The sequence below is a fragment of the Cydia strobilella genome, chromosome Z (genome assembly GCF_947568885.1).
Source record: "Cydia strobilella chromosome Z, ilCydStro3.1, whole genome shotgun sequence".
Classification (NCBI taxonomy): Eukaryota; Metazoa; Arthropoda; class Insecta; order Lepidoptera; family Tortricidae; genus Cydia; species Cydia strobilella.
This window is the reverse complement of record NC_086068.1, coordinates 16,882,869-16,896,795: the sequence shown is the minus strand read 5'-3', so window position 1 is coordinate 16,896,795 and position 13,927 is coordinate 16,882,869. Positions and strand designations below refer to the sequence as shown.

General features: G+C 37.4%; 1 protein-coding gene across 1 annotated transcript in view; it reads left to right on the top strand.

The window, feature by feature from the left end:
- The window catches only part of LOC134754186 (epithelial discoidin domain-containing receptor 1-like), a 297,747-nt gene extending 284,050 nt beyond the window's left edge, over positions 1–13,697 (top strand). Inside the window, exons 13-18 of the mRNA XM_063690321.1 lie at positions 3,136–3,254; positions 4,368–4,526; positions 5,516–5,608; positions 7,097–7,238; positions 8,487–8,591; positions 12,233–13,697. Of these exons, the coding sequence (XP_063546391.1) occupies positions 3,136–3,254; positions 4,368–4,526; positions 5,516–5,608; positions 7,097–7,238; positions 8,487–8,591; positions 12,233–12,445 (831 nt within the window). The 3' untranslated portion in view covers positions 12,446–13,697. The remainder of the gene's footprint in view (positions 1–3,135; positions 3,255–4,367; positions 4,527–5,515; positions 5,609–7,096; positions 7,239–8,486; positions 8,592–12,232) is intronic.
- The last annotated feature ends 230 nt before the right edge of the window (positions 13,698–13,927 follow it).

The window sequence follows — 13,927 nt, the reverse complement described above, 5'->3', positions numbered from 1 at the left end:
GGACTATAACTATATAAGTATAAGTATACTTATACTATTAACTAGTAAGACATTCCATGTAAGTACAGGAAAAATAGCATATTTTGGCGGCAAAATGTGTACATCCATGAAACTTTGTTTTTTATCTTTACGAGTATCTTGGAACTAGAAATGAGGATCTGCCGAGTCCTATCAACATTTAGGGTTCTGACCCCCTTTTCGGGGGGTATGGTCAAGGGGTTCATTTAAAAATATGCAGTTTACAAACTGGGCAAGTGAGGTGTCATTTTCGTGTATTTTTTTGAGCTGAATCGAATGAGACCATATTCATACTTATAGGGTCAATATTTTGCGATATGTATGGTTTATGTTGAAAGAATGAAAAATAAAATAAAAAATAAACAGTTATTTGTGCAACAAGAGAGGAAAGTTGGTTTTTCTTGCGAGCGTAGCGAGGGACTCAAAAACACGAGATGTAAAATAACTTTGCTCTCGTGTTGCACACATAATTTTTCACCTCAGTAGTGAGAACATATTAAAGGTTAAAATGTATTTCGAATTACACAGAATAAACAAAAAAAAAAGTATTATAATATGTACGATACGATAAGATACGATACGATACGATACCATACGAGACGAGACCGGACCGGACCGGACCGGACCGGACCGGACCGGACCGGACCGGACCGTACCGGATCGTACCGTACCGTACCGCACCGCACCGTACCGTGCCGTACCGTACCATACCATAAAAAAAATGTAATAAAAGTATGAAGTTCATGGCCTTCACTAAATTAAAAAGCTACGTTGTTTCACTCCCTGGAGTGAGGAAAGTCGCACTTTTCTCACTCCAGGGAGTGACGAAAGTAGGCTTGTTCGAGCTGCTGAGGTGAAAAAAATATTTCAAGTCAAAAGTAGGTTTTAATCAGCAAAAACAATTGGAAAACTTTTATTTATTTATTTTATTTTTATCGCACAAAAGAAAATACAATCGTACAAAATATGGACTTAATGTTGTAAGGCATTATTGTCAAATCATCATCCAACCCATCCTTTGACAATAATGCCGTAAAAGAGGGTAGTTTGTCGCCCCCCCTGCCGCCACCGGCGCCCGCGCCGAGTCATCGGGCGCGGAGGGCTGGGGCCCGCAGTCTGCGTCGGTCCGTCGCCGTCGACGCAAGCTCCTGATGACGCTTCTCGGTACGGAGTGAAACATGTCGAGCGTTTTCGACTTAAAATACGTGAGTGACCCGTTATTAATATATTTAATGTCTGTGTCTCACGGAATTTTGTTATTAAAATTATTCTACAATAGTCTATTATTTGACTCAAAATAATTTACGTATTAATATTATCAAATAAATCCAATTTTTTAACTTGTCCCGCGGCAAGGCGTGATTTCACTGGAATTTATAAACCTTGTCGGCATTTTAAAACGGGATATACCAAGAACGCCGCGCCGCGTGCGCAGGTAGCTTCAGTCGCGCCACGATTACCGGCGAGAGCGGACGTCGGCTCCCGGTCTGCTAGCGGATTTCGTAAAGGTGTGTTCGGCATTCGGTGGGTTTGGTTATTATTTTTTGAATTCGGTGAAGCAATTAATTGTTTAAGTGCTTGTGCTTTTTTCGGTTTGATAGTGCGTAAGCCACCTTCAGAGGTATGTCATTTGGATATTAGAAACTCTTTTAAATACTATGATTATTATTTCTGTAATTATGTAATAGCGTTTAAAATTTAATTTAGTGGGTGTAATTACCGCGGATTCGGTGGGTTTTTTGACCACCGAAATCAAAAAATAGTCCAACGTCAATCTTTACTATAAAATGTTCGTTATTTTTGTACTTTACATTGATAATTTAAATTGTAAATGTTAACATATGCTTCTAACATGTGCATATTGTGCATGTCCAAATAAATACATAATTTTGTCTGTTAAGCGCAAGCGCAAGTGTGTAACATTTATTGTATTTATTTATTTACAGTACAATCTACAAAAAGCAGAAAATTGATATAAAAACTATTTTAGTGCTAAAATAATATTGCTTTATTAAAATCTTAGTAAATTTTGAATTAATTGGCAATCTTTTTATGAATATTGATTTCGGTGTTTGATTTCAGTGTATTGAAAACCTTAAATATCTCGCAAACCCTTACGTCTATATGGAGGCCTTCACCACCAATATTTTTTTAATTTTAAGCCTAATTGTTAATTTTAACATCATATATCTATAAAGTAAAAAAATATCGTCACCGAAGTCACGCACCGAACGTCACCTCTGAGAAATGCCCATCTGTGTGTGGCAGTACTTAATTGTTGGGAGAGAGATGCACACCTCCTGGGCCTGCGCTAACTCGGATTACACGCATTTAGGATCAAATGGAGGTATTAAAACGATTTCCAGCTTGCTAGGAATGTATTCTTTGAAAAAATCTAATTTGATTGGCCTATTTTTTCCTTTCTGCTTCACGTTACCTTAGATAATCACATTCCTATGATGCGGCAGCGAATAGGTACTCATATGGAAAACCGAGCCAAGCGAAGCGGACCTGCATTTGCATACCCATTTTTGGCATTCAATCGCCGGGTCGTAATTGGTAACATAGGATTGAGGCGGATTTAAAAAATCTGCAATCCGTTCAAATTCTTCCGTCGGGTAGAATAGCTGGCGCGTATTTTGTTATGTATGCATAAACAAAGTAGGTATTTGATAGATCTTGTAATGGGTAACATGTCTTGAACCAATGAATAATACTAACCAGGACCTCGTTATTTATTTTACTTTTATGTATTTTCACTTTATTCGTTATTTTCACATAACTACAATTACATAATACAGAACTATTTTAACCATGCCTTTGCAACTTTGCGATGTGCAACCTCAAAGTGTTAGGGGATGATTTCCGGAATAAATTATATCCTATAACAATGTATCTGTATCGTAAATTGTAACCAAACTTATTAAACTTTCGCGTGATTGAGTAAACATGCAAGCTCACATTCACAAATTATAAATATATAATTTTCTGCCCGGCAGTATGTGGGCACTCAATTTTGTTTTTCTTAAATTGGCCGGTGTTATTCGATGCGCCGTTACATTACCAATAAGTGTATAATATATGAGGCAAGGTAGTGAAGAGAATCTGTTTTTGCAGCTCCAGATATGCGAGACGGATGGTATCGAGGAGCTGAGCGACGAGGAGTCCCCGAGCGGCACCCGCCGACGACTTGTAGTTGTCAAGACTCTCTGGCGAGGGTGCCATAGCGATATCAAGTAACAATTTACTTATTTTGCGTGCTACTTTACTACTACATACTACATTTTCAATCCATATTGTAACTGGTTTTATACCTAAAACCAAAAAAGCCTACAATGCTCTGCGCGTCCAGTACAATAACGCCTTCAGGGGGTTGTTGGGGCTGCCTTGGCACTGCAGCGCGTCAGGAATGTTCGCCGCGTGGAGAACTGACGGTTTCCAAGCCGTGATGCGCAAGTGAGTGGCGTTCCTGGGCGAACGCGTGCAGGGCGCGGGGCGCGGGGCAGTACCAACACTCTCCTGAAGGTGATCGCTGAGAGGATGAACAGCCCTATCCTCGCTCACTGGATGTATTTGCATGTCAATTGTAATTATAATCATACTTTCTACTAACACACGTAATATATGTTATTATACTAACAATATGGATGTATTTGTATCCAAAATAAATACTTTTCTTATCCGATACAAGGCAGAAGAGTAGACACCCTTCAGTAGCGGATATCTACGCTTCACTGACTTTTATTAACCATCAGTAATAATAGCTCTAAAAATCGGCTATGCGTGGTACATAAAACAAAAAATACGCATTTAGTACAATATTTTTATTCAATACGAGTAGCTACTTCCAACGTCTAGTATGTATGACATTCTATTATATGCTTCATATTCGTTAATATTTATTTATTTATCTAATCTTGAATCACTGTGCCACTCAGAGCTAACAATAATTAAGTATCAAAAAGTTTTATTGCAAATTGAATGGACCTAATAATTCTAATAAAAATAAAATAATATACATGCAAATAAAACGTACGTACTAAAATGGGTTACAATCCTTTTAACTAGGTTCATATAAGCTGTTTAAATGGCTGTGAATTTGGGACATTCATTACCCGCAAAAAAAGATCGAATTCCCGGGAACGCAAAAAATAATTTCTGGGTCCCAAAAAACAAAAAAGTCCAGGAACTACTCATTTCTAATTTTCTGTCTTTTAATAAGTAGTAGGTGCTTTCGAAGTATGTACGCTAGTAATGTTGTAAATTACGTATAACAATAACACACACATCTGGACCTCAAAGTGCCAATAAAGACGGATTGTTAACTACTTATGTGATTACGTTTCCAGGGCGGCGTTTGCCAGAGAGGCGACATGGGGCGCTGGGCTGAAACACCCACAGCTCGCCAGAGTGCTCGGCTTGAGTCTACTCGAACCTCCGTGTGCAGCGCTCGACCGCGGCAACGCTGCACCCTTGCCTACGATATTGAAACCGGACAACAAATTGAAGTACGTATACCTACTGCATGTGAATGGTTCACACTTGGTAGCATGCAGTGGCATGACACATCACTAGTTCCACGCCTTCACTGTATATATGTAGTATGTAGTAGGTATAGCAAAATGTAGAATATTCTGAGATGACCATGTCAAACAAATATGCTAAAAGTATTTCTATTTATTGTATACTAGCTTTTGCCCGCGACTTCGTCTGCGTGGAATTAGTGATTGGGATACCTTAATTCTTAAACAAATCTGCTTTTTAATCCATCCTTTTTTCACCCCCAAATCGGTCCACCCTATACATTTCCACCCCATTCTTACACCCTTAAGGAATGATTTCGGGGATAAAAGTTATTCTATATCCTTCCCCGCAGCTCAAACTATTCCCATACCAAGTTTCATCTAAATCAGTTCAGCGGTTATTGATTCCCCATACAAATTTCCACCCCCCTTTTCACCCCCTTGAGGGGTGAGTTCTGGGATAAAAAGTATCCTATGTCCTACCCCAGGACTCAAACTATCTGTATACCAAATTTCAACTAAATCGGTTCAGCGGTTTAAGCGTGTAAAAAAATTAGTTTGATTAAGTCGACCTGGATTAGCATCTACTTTTACACCTAATGAAGGTACTGTTCAAGAGTGGATAACACACAGACAGACAGACAGACTTTCGCATTTATAATATTACTAGCTTTTGCCCGCGACTTCGTCTGCGTGGACTTAGTAACCGCAGCTAGAGTAAGAATAGCGCCTGGAAAATATCTCATAGCAATCTAAATATATAGTAAATATAATAAATAATAAATAAAATATATAGTAAAGTAAATATAATATATAGTATGGATTTAAATATAATACTCGAGCAATGCCGTGTCAATTTTCACACTCGTTCAGCACGAGTCTGGCCATAGTTTTCCCGTTTAACGATTGTGCGTAAGATGGAACACCTACCAAGAGCGTCTTCACGTATAAGCTAACTAAACTATTTCTTTCAGCTATTCGAGTTTGCTTCACATATGCTGCCAGATCGCAGCAGGCATGAAGTACCTGGAGTCATTCGAATTAGTGCACCGGGATCTCTCCGCTCGGTAAGCCTTATTTAGTAAATTTGGTATAGGTATATATAAGAAATGTCTTACCGCCACAAAAAGTCAGGGAATAGGCTAGAAAACAAGTTATTATTATTAATGGTATTAATCGAGCCGGTTTGTTTTGAGGATCCAATGTCCTACTCCTTTAGCAGGGGTCGACAAACCGCGGCTCGCGAGCCGCATGCAGTGCTGCTTCTTGGAGGTACAATTGTGGCTCTTTAAGCTTATACAATTGACATGATGAAAAAAATTTAAACTCTTTTTAATATTGTCGGTACACTTGTATTGGTTCCGAAAAACACAATATTGAATGATGAAATAAAATAAAAATTTTGTACATTCAAACTGTTCGTTGAGGACGTATGGATCACGGTATTCACGGTCAATGAGGTTGTCTATGCTGGTTAAAGAAACCTGTCATGGAATGATGACGTTACGGTTTGGCTCGCTTCTGATTGGTGTTTCAGTCTAAATGGCCGATTGGAGAATAGGGTATTTGACTACTAGTCAAATCAGTTTCTTTTTTCGAACTGTTAAAACGATTTTGCTATTATGGATTTTATATGAAACACTAGCATGTGACGTCACAATCAAATTACCTACTCTTTATAGTTTTATACGGGTTTTAAAATAGAAATTGTGTTTAAAAATAACTGCTGTCTACGTTTCTCTATTAATCTTTTGGTGCTTTATTTCATGCATGGTGTAAAATAATTTATTTTAAATACAGTCAAATACCCTATTTTGCACTTTTATTTTATTGTAAATATTAATAATCCTAATGTTTATACTGAAATTGGGCCATTTTTTAGAATCATATTAACATATGTTTCTTTGAAACCAATTTTTTTCCATGATTCTTTGTTGCTGTCATCATGCGAATTACCCCTTGAGAGTCCTTACACTGCTGAAAATCACATTTGCGGCTCTTTGAGCTTCCTAAAACTAAGGATTTCTACGGCAACTGGCTCTTCTTCTCACAAGTTTGCCGAGCCCTGTCCTATGGAATTAAAGCAATAAAAAAGCTAGACCATCAGACGTCATTTTCTATGACGGCTGATCGGTGATCACGTGGTTACATAGAAAACGGAGCGCCGTAAGCTCCGGCCTGGGCCCGGCCCGGTCTAGCGTGAGTCATCCTATATGTATATGCACACGAAACGGTCCTTACTAAACGGTACTTGATCGTGACGTCTTAAAGTATGGAAAATTTTAAATTGCTATTTTGACGGTGAAATATTGCGTTTACGTATATAGTTGCCATACAATTTATTGTTGAATAATATGTAAGGAATCGAATGGTATGATTTTTTATATTTAAATGATTAAAAAAACTTAAATTTTGAAACTGGTCGTGTATTTTTTAAGTTTCGGCGGGCGCCATATCTCGTTTCCTTCTTATTTCTTGACTTTACCCAATTAAGTAGGTACAATATTTGGCTTAGTACATTATTAATTTATTAAGTACATATTCCAAATTTTCAGTAACGTAACAGTAAGTGAGGAGCTCAGCGTTAAGGTGTCGGACTACGCAATGTTTTGCGACGAGTTCGTGGGGGACTACCACGTCATGGCCGACGGCTCGCGCTTCCCCCTGCGTTGGATGGCCTGGGAGAGCCTACTGATGGTGACTATTACTAATTAGCTATTTTATACAACGAAATCGTCGCGCCAAACATCATTACTGATAAACAACTAACGTTCATGAGTCTCTCTAAAAGGTCCTTGATTTCAGATTAAAGCTTATCTTCCACTCGTGTTAATTGACGCAGACGCTGAAGACGCGTCTGTACTCCCGTAAATTCGCTCCCATCAGAAACGAATAGATATTGCATTGAATAATACCCTATATCTGCGATCACTATGTATGATTCATAATGTATGTATAAGCTCTACATGTTTTGTCTTTAGGTATATATGTATATATTGTGTGTATATGTATATTTATACGTCTGTATGTAATTATATTTTTTTATTGTTGTTTGTTGTTGTAGAAGTAGCACTGCCAACAATCTCTCTGCTCTGCCTTAAGTTTGACTGGTAGAGAATGCCTTATAGCATTTAGTCCCACTTTTGTACTGTAAGGTTTTCTATTTGTGCATAAGGTTATATAAATTAATAAATAAATTACTTTCTCTTTTTTAAATATTGAGGCACTCTGTAACTAACATCTAATGTTATTATATTCCGCGCTACGTATGATATATTAAGACAACTGCTGTTCATGCTTTCCTGCAGCTCTCCGTAAACAAATCCCGCGTTTTACTTTTTCATAAACATGTTCATATTAGCAGGCGCGATCTTTCGGTCTTCTTCAAACTTTTTTGGGCATCTTAAATCATCATAAAAATTGTCACAAGCGTACCCAACCCACACTTTCAAAAACAAAAAACCGCCATGTCTGAGCCTAATAATCTACGTAATTCGTAATCACTCGTAATTAACTACTAATGTTCAACTTATAACAAAAAAAATAGTAGGTAATATATCTGTACCCAATTACCGGTAATTATCAAAATAAATCGAACAAAAAAACCTACTTTTGACTGAAAAGCTATTTGGCCAGCGCGCGACGGTAAAGTAAGCAGGAGCTTACTGTCGGAATATTGCGAAGTGTATTCAGACTTGTATGCCGCGCGCTTCTCTCTCCCCTTGAAGTCTACTCCACAATCCGTATAGTTTCGATGTTATAACGACTGTCACTACCGTACCCTGGCACAACCGTACCCAGTCTATCTACCCTACTTACTAAACTAATAGCCCCGTTGAGCCTATTCTGGCAAAATGGTAACTACTTAAGCTTACACTGAGCATGGCCCGACAAGCTCTTGACCGATTATTATATTTTTACAATTACTTAATAATTCTACCGCAGGGTATGTATTCGCCTGCTAGCGACGTCTGGTCGTTCGGTGTCACTGTGTGGGAGGTGCTGACGTACTGTACGGCTAAACCTTTCGAAGAGATGGATGATGACCAGGTATGTAATTATTTTGTGTTTACATTTGAGAATATACAATGTAGGGCAAACCTTGGCTTATCGGTGATACTTGGTTATTCGGTGATACTGCATTATTATCTTCCACAGTTCTCACCACGAGGAAATGCAAGCTATAAAATCGATGGCAGCTATCAGTTTTGATGCTTGCAATCGGGTTGGCAGCGATTTAATTGCTTACATTTCACCATTGTGAGCTTAGCGTAAGATAACAACGCTGTATCACCGAATTACTAAGTATCACCGATATGCCAAGGTTTGCCCTACCTACTGTCTAAAAATTACGTGAATGAATACCTGGGTACCTACATTACACATATATAGAAGTCCTTTCTTATGAGCATTTTGTTCCGGATATATTAGGTACATATGTAGCTTTAATATTCACTTATATTCACTTTGTCGAATACGATATTGCATTATTTTCAGTAGTAAGAGACAGCTCAACGTCTTATTTTTAAGTACCTTTATTAGTGAGCAATAACATAAAACTTGTCACACATTCCACATATAGATTTTAACCATTATCAAATGTTAAAAACTAAAACAAACACGTACACATAGAACTAATAATGCACTGCCTTATGGGAATATAGTTCAGATCCGGAAACCACTACTAAATTTTAGTATGCTGTTGGGCATGGTACTGGGTCTCCAAAACTGTCGGGAGACAGCGGCGCCGGCCATCTACTTCAGCGGAATGACGTCATCAAAATGACTCCCGCCTCGTTGCGAATATTGCATTTTGCACCCAAATTATGCATCGCACATACACTTGTGGGGTATTAAACGAAAGCCAATAAAATATTACATATTTCACTAATACAGTATATACCAAAATATACAATAGTTTAAGAGAAATTTATAAATAAATCAAAATGATGAAAAAAAAATTCGATTATTTGGGTTTTTCAACCAAACCAAAAGTCGAATTTTAAAGCAATGTACTACAAAATTAAAGCTGATGTCTCAAGCCATACACTGATATCAAAATAATCAAAATCAGACCAAAAATGTGAAATTTATGTGTCAAAATGTAGGTATTTGCTAGAACAAATGCATGAAAGTTAAAAAAATTGAAATTGGTCATTTTCAGGATAATCCGCATAAGCTTCTAGTATGGTATTAGCAATATAAAAAGGATCATAAAACTGCTGGGAGACAATCTCTATAGTGCCTGAGTGACAAATAATGGCGTCATACATGTGACCGCTGCCGAAATTAGCAAAATCTAAATTATAACTATACCATGAGTCATACATACACGTGTGCTACATCAAACGAAAGGTTATTAAATATATTATGATTCGTTAATACATTATTTATAAAAACAATGTATATTTTAGGAGCTACAAACAAAGAAAAACCACTTTTTTGAGAAAAGTTGGTGTATATATATTTTATAGCTCAACTAAAAAAATTTTTATAACAATGTTGCGTCTAATATAAAAGAAACCAGTTATTCAACTATACGTCACAGCTTAAATTTTTAATTTCCGATAGAAACTGTGGAAGTTGTACAAATAATTTTGGAGTGGTTTCTTTTTAAATAAATTTTCATTCATTCACTTTATAAATTATGATTCCACTCCAAAATGTCGTTTTCATGTATTTTATGTAATGTTCTTTCATTTATTACCCCATAATTAGGACTATTCTTTGCATCATATGAGCGCATTAAGGTAGAATTGTTGGCGCGCTTTAGTTTTTTTTTTGTACAACTTCCACAGTTTTTATCGGAAATTAAAAATTTAAGCTGTGACGTAGTTGAATAACTGGTTTCTTTTATACTAGACGCAACATTGTTATAACGTTTTTAGTTGAGCTATAAATAGTTATTTGTTATACAAGGGTGCAAAGTTGTATTTTATCCGCGAGTGTGGAATTGAAACACGAGCTAGCGAAAGGATTATATAGTTGAACCACGAGCAAAGCGAGTGGTTCTAAAATAGAATCCTGAGCGTAGCAAGTGTTTCAACACACGAGAAGTAAAATACATTTGCACCCGTGTGTAACACAAAACTTTTCACCTCACTATAGCGAAGAAAGTGCAACATCCACAGGCGTTAGATCATCTTCATCACTGAAATCACTCATTTTTTACGATATTATAACAAAAAACTGGAAATTCTGTATTTTAGTTTTTAAGTAAAAATTTTGTTGACAATGTTGACATTTCTGACGTATGAAATGTCAATGATGCGTTTTGAAATTGCATCGACTCAACTTATATTTAACATCATTATTAAAAAACAAACGTTTCTTATGGAACTTTAAGGTTTATGACATAAAATCATTAAGTAAAGCTAAATTTGGTATTTTTTATTAGATTCTCAAACCATTTGTTTAATGATAATTAATATCAAACGAATCATTATTATGAGCGTTTTACGTTTTGTTATCTGTCAAGCTACTTAAACACGCTCCATCTAAGGTCAAATTGCTTTCCACACCAGTGGATAAAATGCATTTTTCCCCGCTTGTTTTAAAGGATAAAAGACAACTTTCCGAGCTAGTGAGGGGAAAATATATATACACCAACTTTTCTCAAAAAAGTGGTTTTTCTTTGTTTGTAGCTCCTAAAATATACATTGTTTTTATAAATAATGTATTAACGAATCATGATATATTTAATAACCTTTCGTTTGATGTAGCATACGTGTAAGTATGACTCATGGTATAGTTATAATTTAGATTTTGCAAATTTCGGCAGCGGTCACATGTATGACGCCATTATTTGTCACTCAGGCACTATAGAAATTGTCTCCCAGCAGTTTTATGATCCTTTTTATATTGCTAATACCATACTAGAAGCTTATGCAGATTATCCTGAAAATGACCAATTTCGATTTTTTTAACTTTCATGCATTTGTTCTAGCAAATACCTACATTTTGATGCATAATTTTCACATTTTTGGTCTGATTTTGATTAATTTGATATCAGTGTATGGCTTGAGACATCAGCTTTAATTTTGTAGTACATTGCTTTAACGTTCGACTTTTGGTTTGGTTGAAAAACCCAAACAATCGATTTTTTTTTTCATCATTTTGATTTATTTATAAATTTCTCTTAAACTATTGTATATTTTGGTATATAGTGTATTAGTGAAATATGTAATATTTTATTGGCTTTCGTTTAATACCCCACAAGTGTATGTGCGATGCATAATTTGGGGGCAAAATGCAATATTCGCAACGAGGCGGGAGTCATTTTGATGACGTCATTCCGCTGAAGTAGATGGCCGGCGCCGCTGTCTCCCGACAGTTTTGGAGACCCAGTACCATGCCCAACAGCATACTAAAATTTAGTAGCGGTTTCCGGATCTGAACTATCTCTTCGACCGTTTCCCATAAGGCAAAGTACTATAAAGAAAAACACTAAAACTAACCAGAAAATACACATTATCTATACTAAACATAAACCCGATTCCGACCCCCACCCAGTCCAAACTTGCCAAATATACTTGCGGCATATATGGCTGGATGGGCTGGACGTCTTATTTAAACGTTTTTCTAAGCATTTCACCTCTACCAAACAATAATGTGTGATATTCATGTAAAACTTATAATTTTATAAAATTGCTGTCCAAAGATGAAATTCAAATATCGGTGTTGCTAAATAGGTGGTTGCCAACGCGAGCGAGTGGAGGCGCGGCGGGCGCGGTGCTCGCGTACCAGCGGCGCCGCCACCGCGCTGCCGCCGCGAGCTTTACGACCTCATGCACGAGTGCTGGCGCCGCGAGCCAGCGCAGCGCCCGCGCTTCCACGACCTGCACCGCTACCTGGAGCGCATGACGCACGGCTTCAAGCCGCCGCACGCCACTACTCTTCGCTAAATACACTTATCGACGAGCTTCGACGTCCGTCAACATTCACCGATCGATCTCATTACATTAGATAGGTTTTTAATATATTTCTCACTGAAACCCTGATCCAGCTAGTGTTAATATAAGTTTATAAACGCAATGAATAATTGGACGTATTTTCAGTCATTAAATTTACTGTTGTAAATTCGTCGTGCTCACAGTATCCATTGGCGTCCATGTCAACGATCTATGTATTTGTAGATTTTCTAGTTTCGAATATTCAGTGACGCTCGGCCTAACCGATTTAATAGCTGCAAAACTGAATAGATTTCTGGACTGCTCGATAGGTCCGTCATTAGAAGCATCAGCGTTTATATATCAGTCCAAATTATTAAATAGAGAATAAATATAATTAATTAATAAGAATTTTTCAAATGCCATACTCGTGTCTTGGACATTTTGACTACAGACTGATAGAAAAAATCGAGCAGTATTAAGTTCAGTATTAAACATAGGTACAATAGGATAGGTTATAGGTTAGAGCGTGTTTTATGTAACACGCAGCTTTGCATTTAAACTGGGCACTGGCTGAGCCCGGGGCACCGCGGCTCAGCCAGTACGCAGCCGCGCCAAAAGGCAATTTTAATAATGTTAAAAACTTGGGCGCCTCGATGTTACTGAACGAACAACACATCGTGTGCCGAGGTTTACAAGCTAGACGTAGGTTTCTGAATTGCCTTCTGCTTCTACGTGAATTCATGCTCTTGTACAAGACAGTTGATGATTAATTAATATTATCAGTGTTTTGGAAGCGATTCAGAAACCCACAAGTCCCTTGAGCGTTGATTCTCTATTCGGTTTGGATACTTGTCATTCAGGAAATTATTGCGGCCGTATGTTAATTATTAAGAATCTAGTTTTTTTTGTATTGTATCCTGTTGATTAGGGAAACGTCAAGTACTCTGCGGCATGTCTACATACACATCAGCTTTGTAGTCTATATTAGCGTAGGTATATGGGAAATATTATAAGAATGAATTTTCTGAATATCGAGATAATTGCGCAAACACTCGTAAGTTTGTTTTGACATACCAACCCGGCAAGAGGATCAACATGTTTAAGTAAATGTTTCACACACTGTTTCAGCGCCCTTCGCCTAGCGCCCCACGATCTTCCACTCACCGCCTTTACGGCAACCCTACTCGGGGCTGCTCGAGTACTGGCTGCGGCTCGTCGCTGCTGTCGCCTTCTCTCAAAAACTAGGGCCTTATATCGACTATTCATTTACACCTATTCATAATTATTATGTATATATTAGATATTGAATTTGTTTCGAATACGGCCTCCGGTCACTGATTTGAAAGCGACTTTAGCTCCTGAAGCTTTATTTATATTTCATTCCTGTACTCAAGTAGCCCCTTCCTAGTATATCCAAATCTAATCCTATTTTTTTAACCTGTTTTAAATGTTAAGGTTATTATTATACTTCGGAGATGAATCATCTCCAGGGCG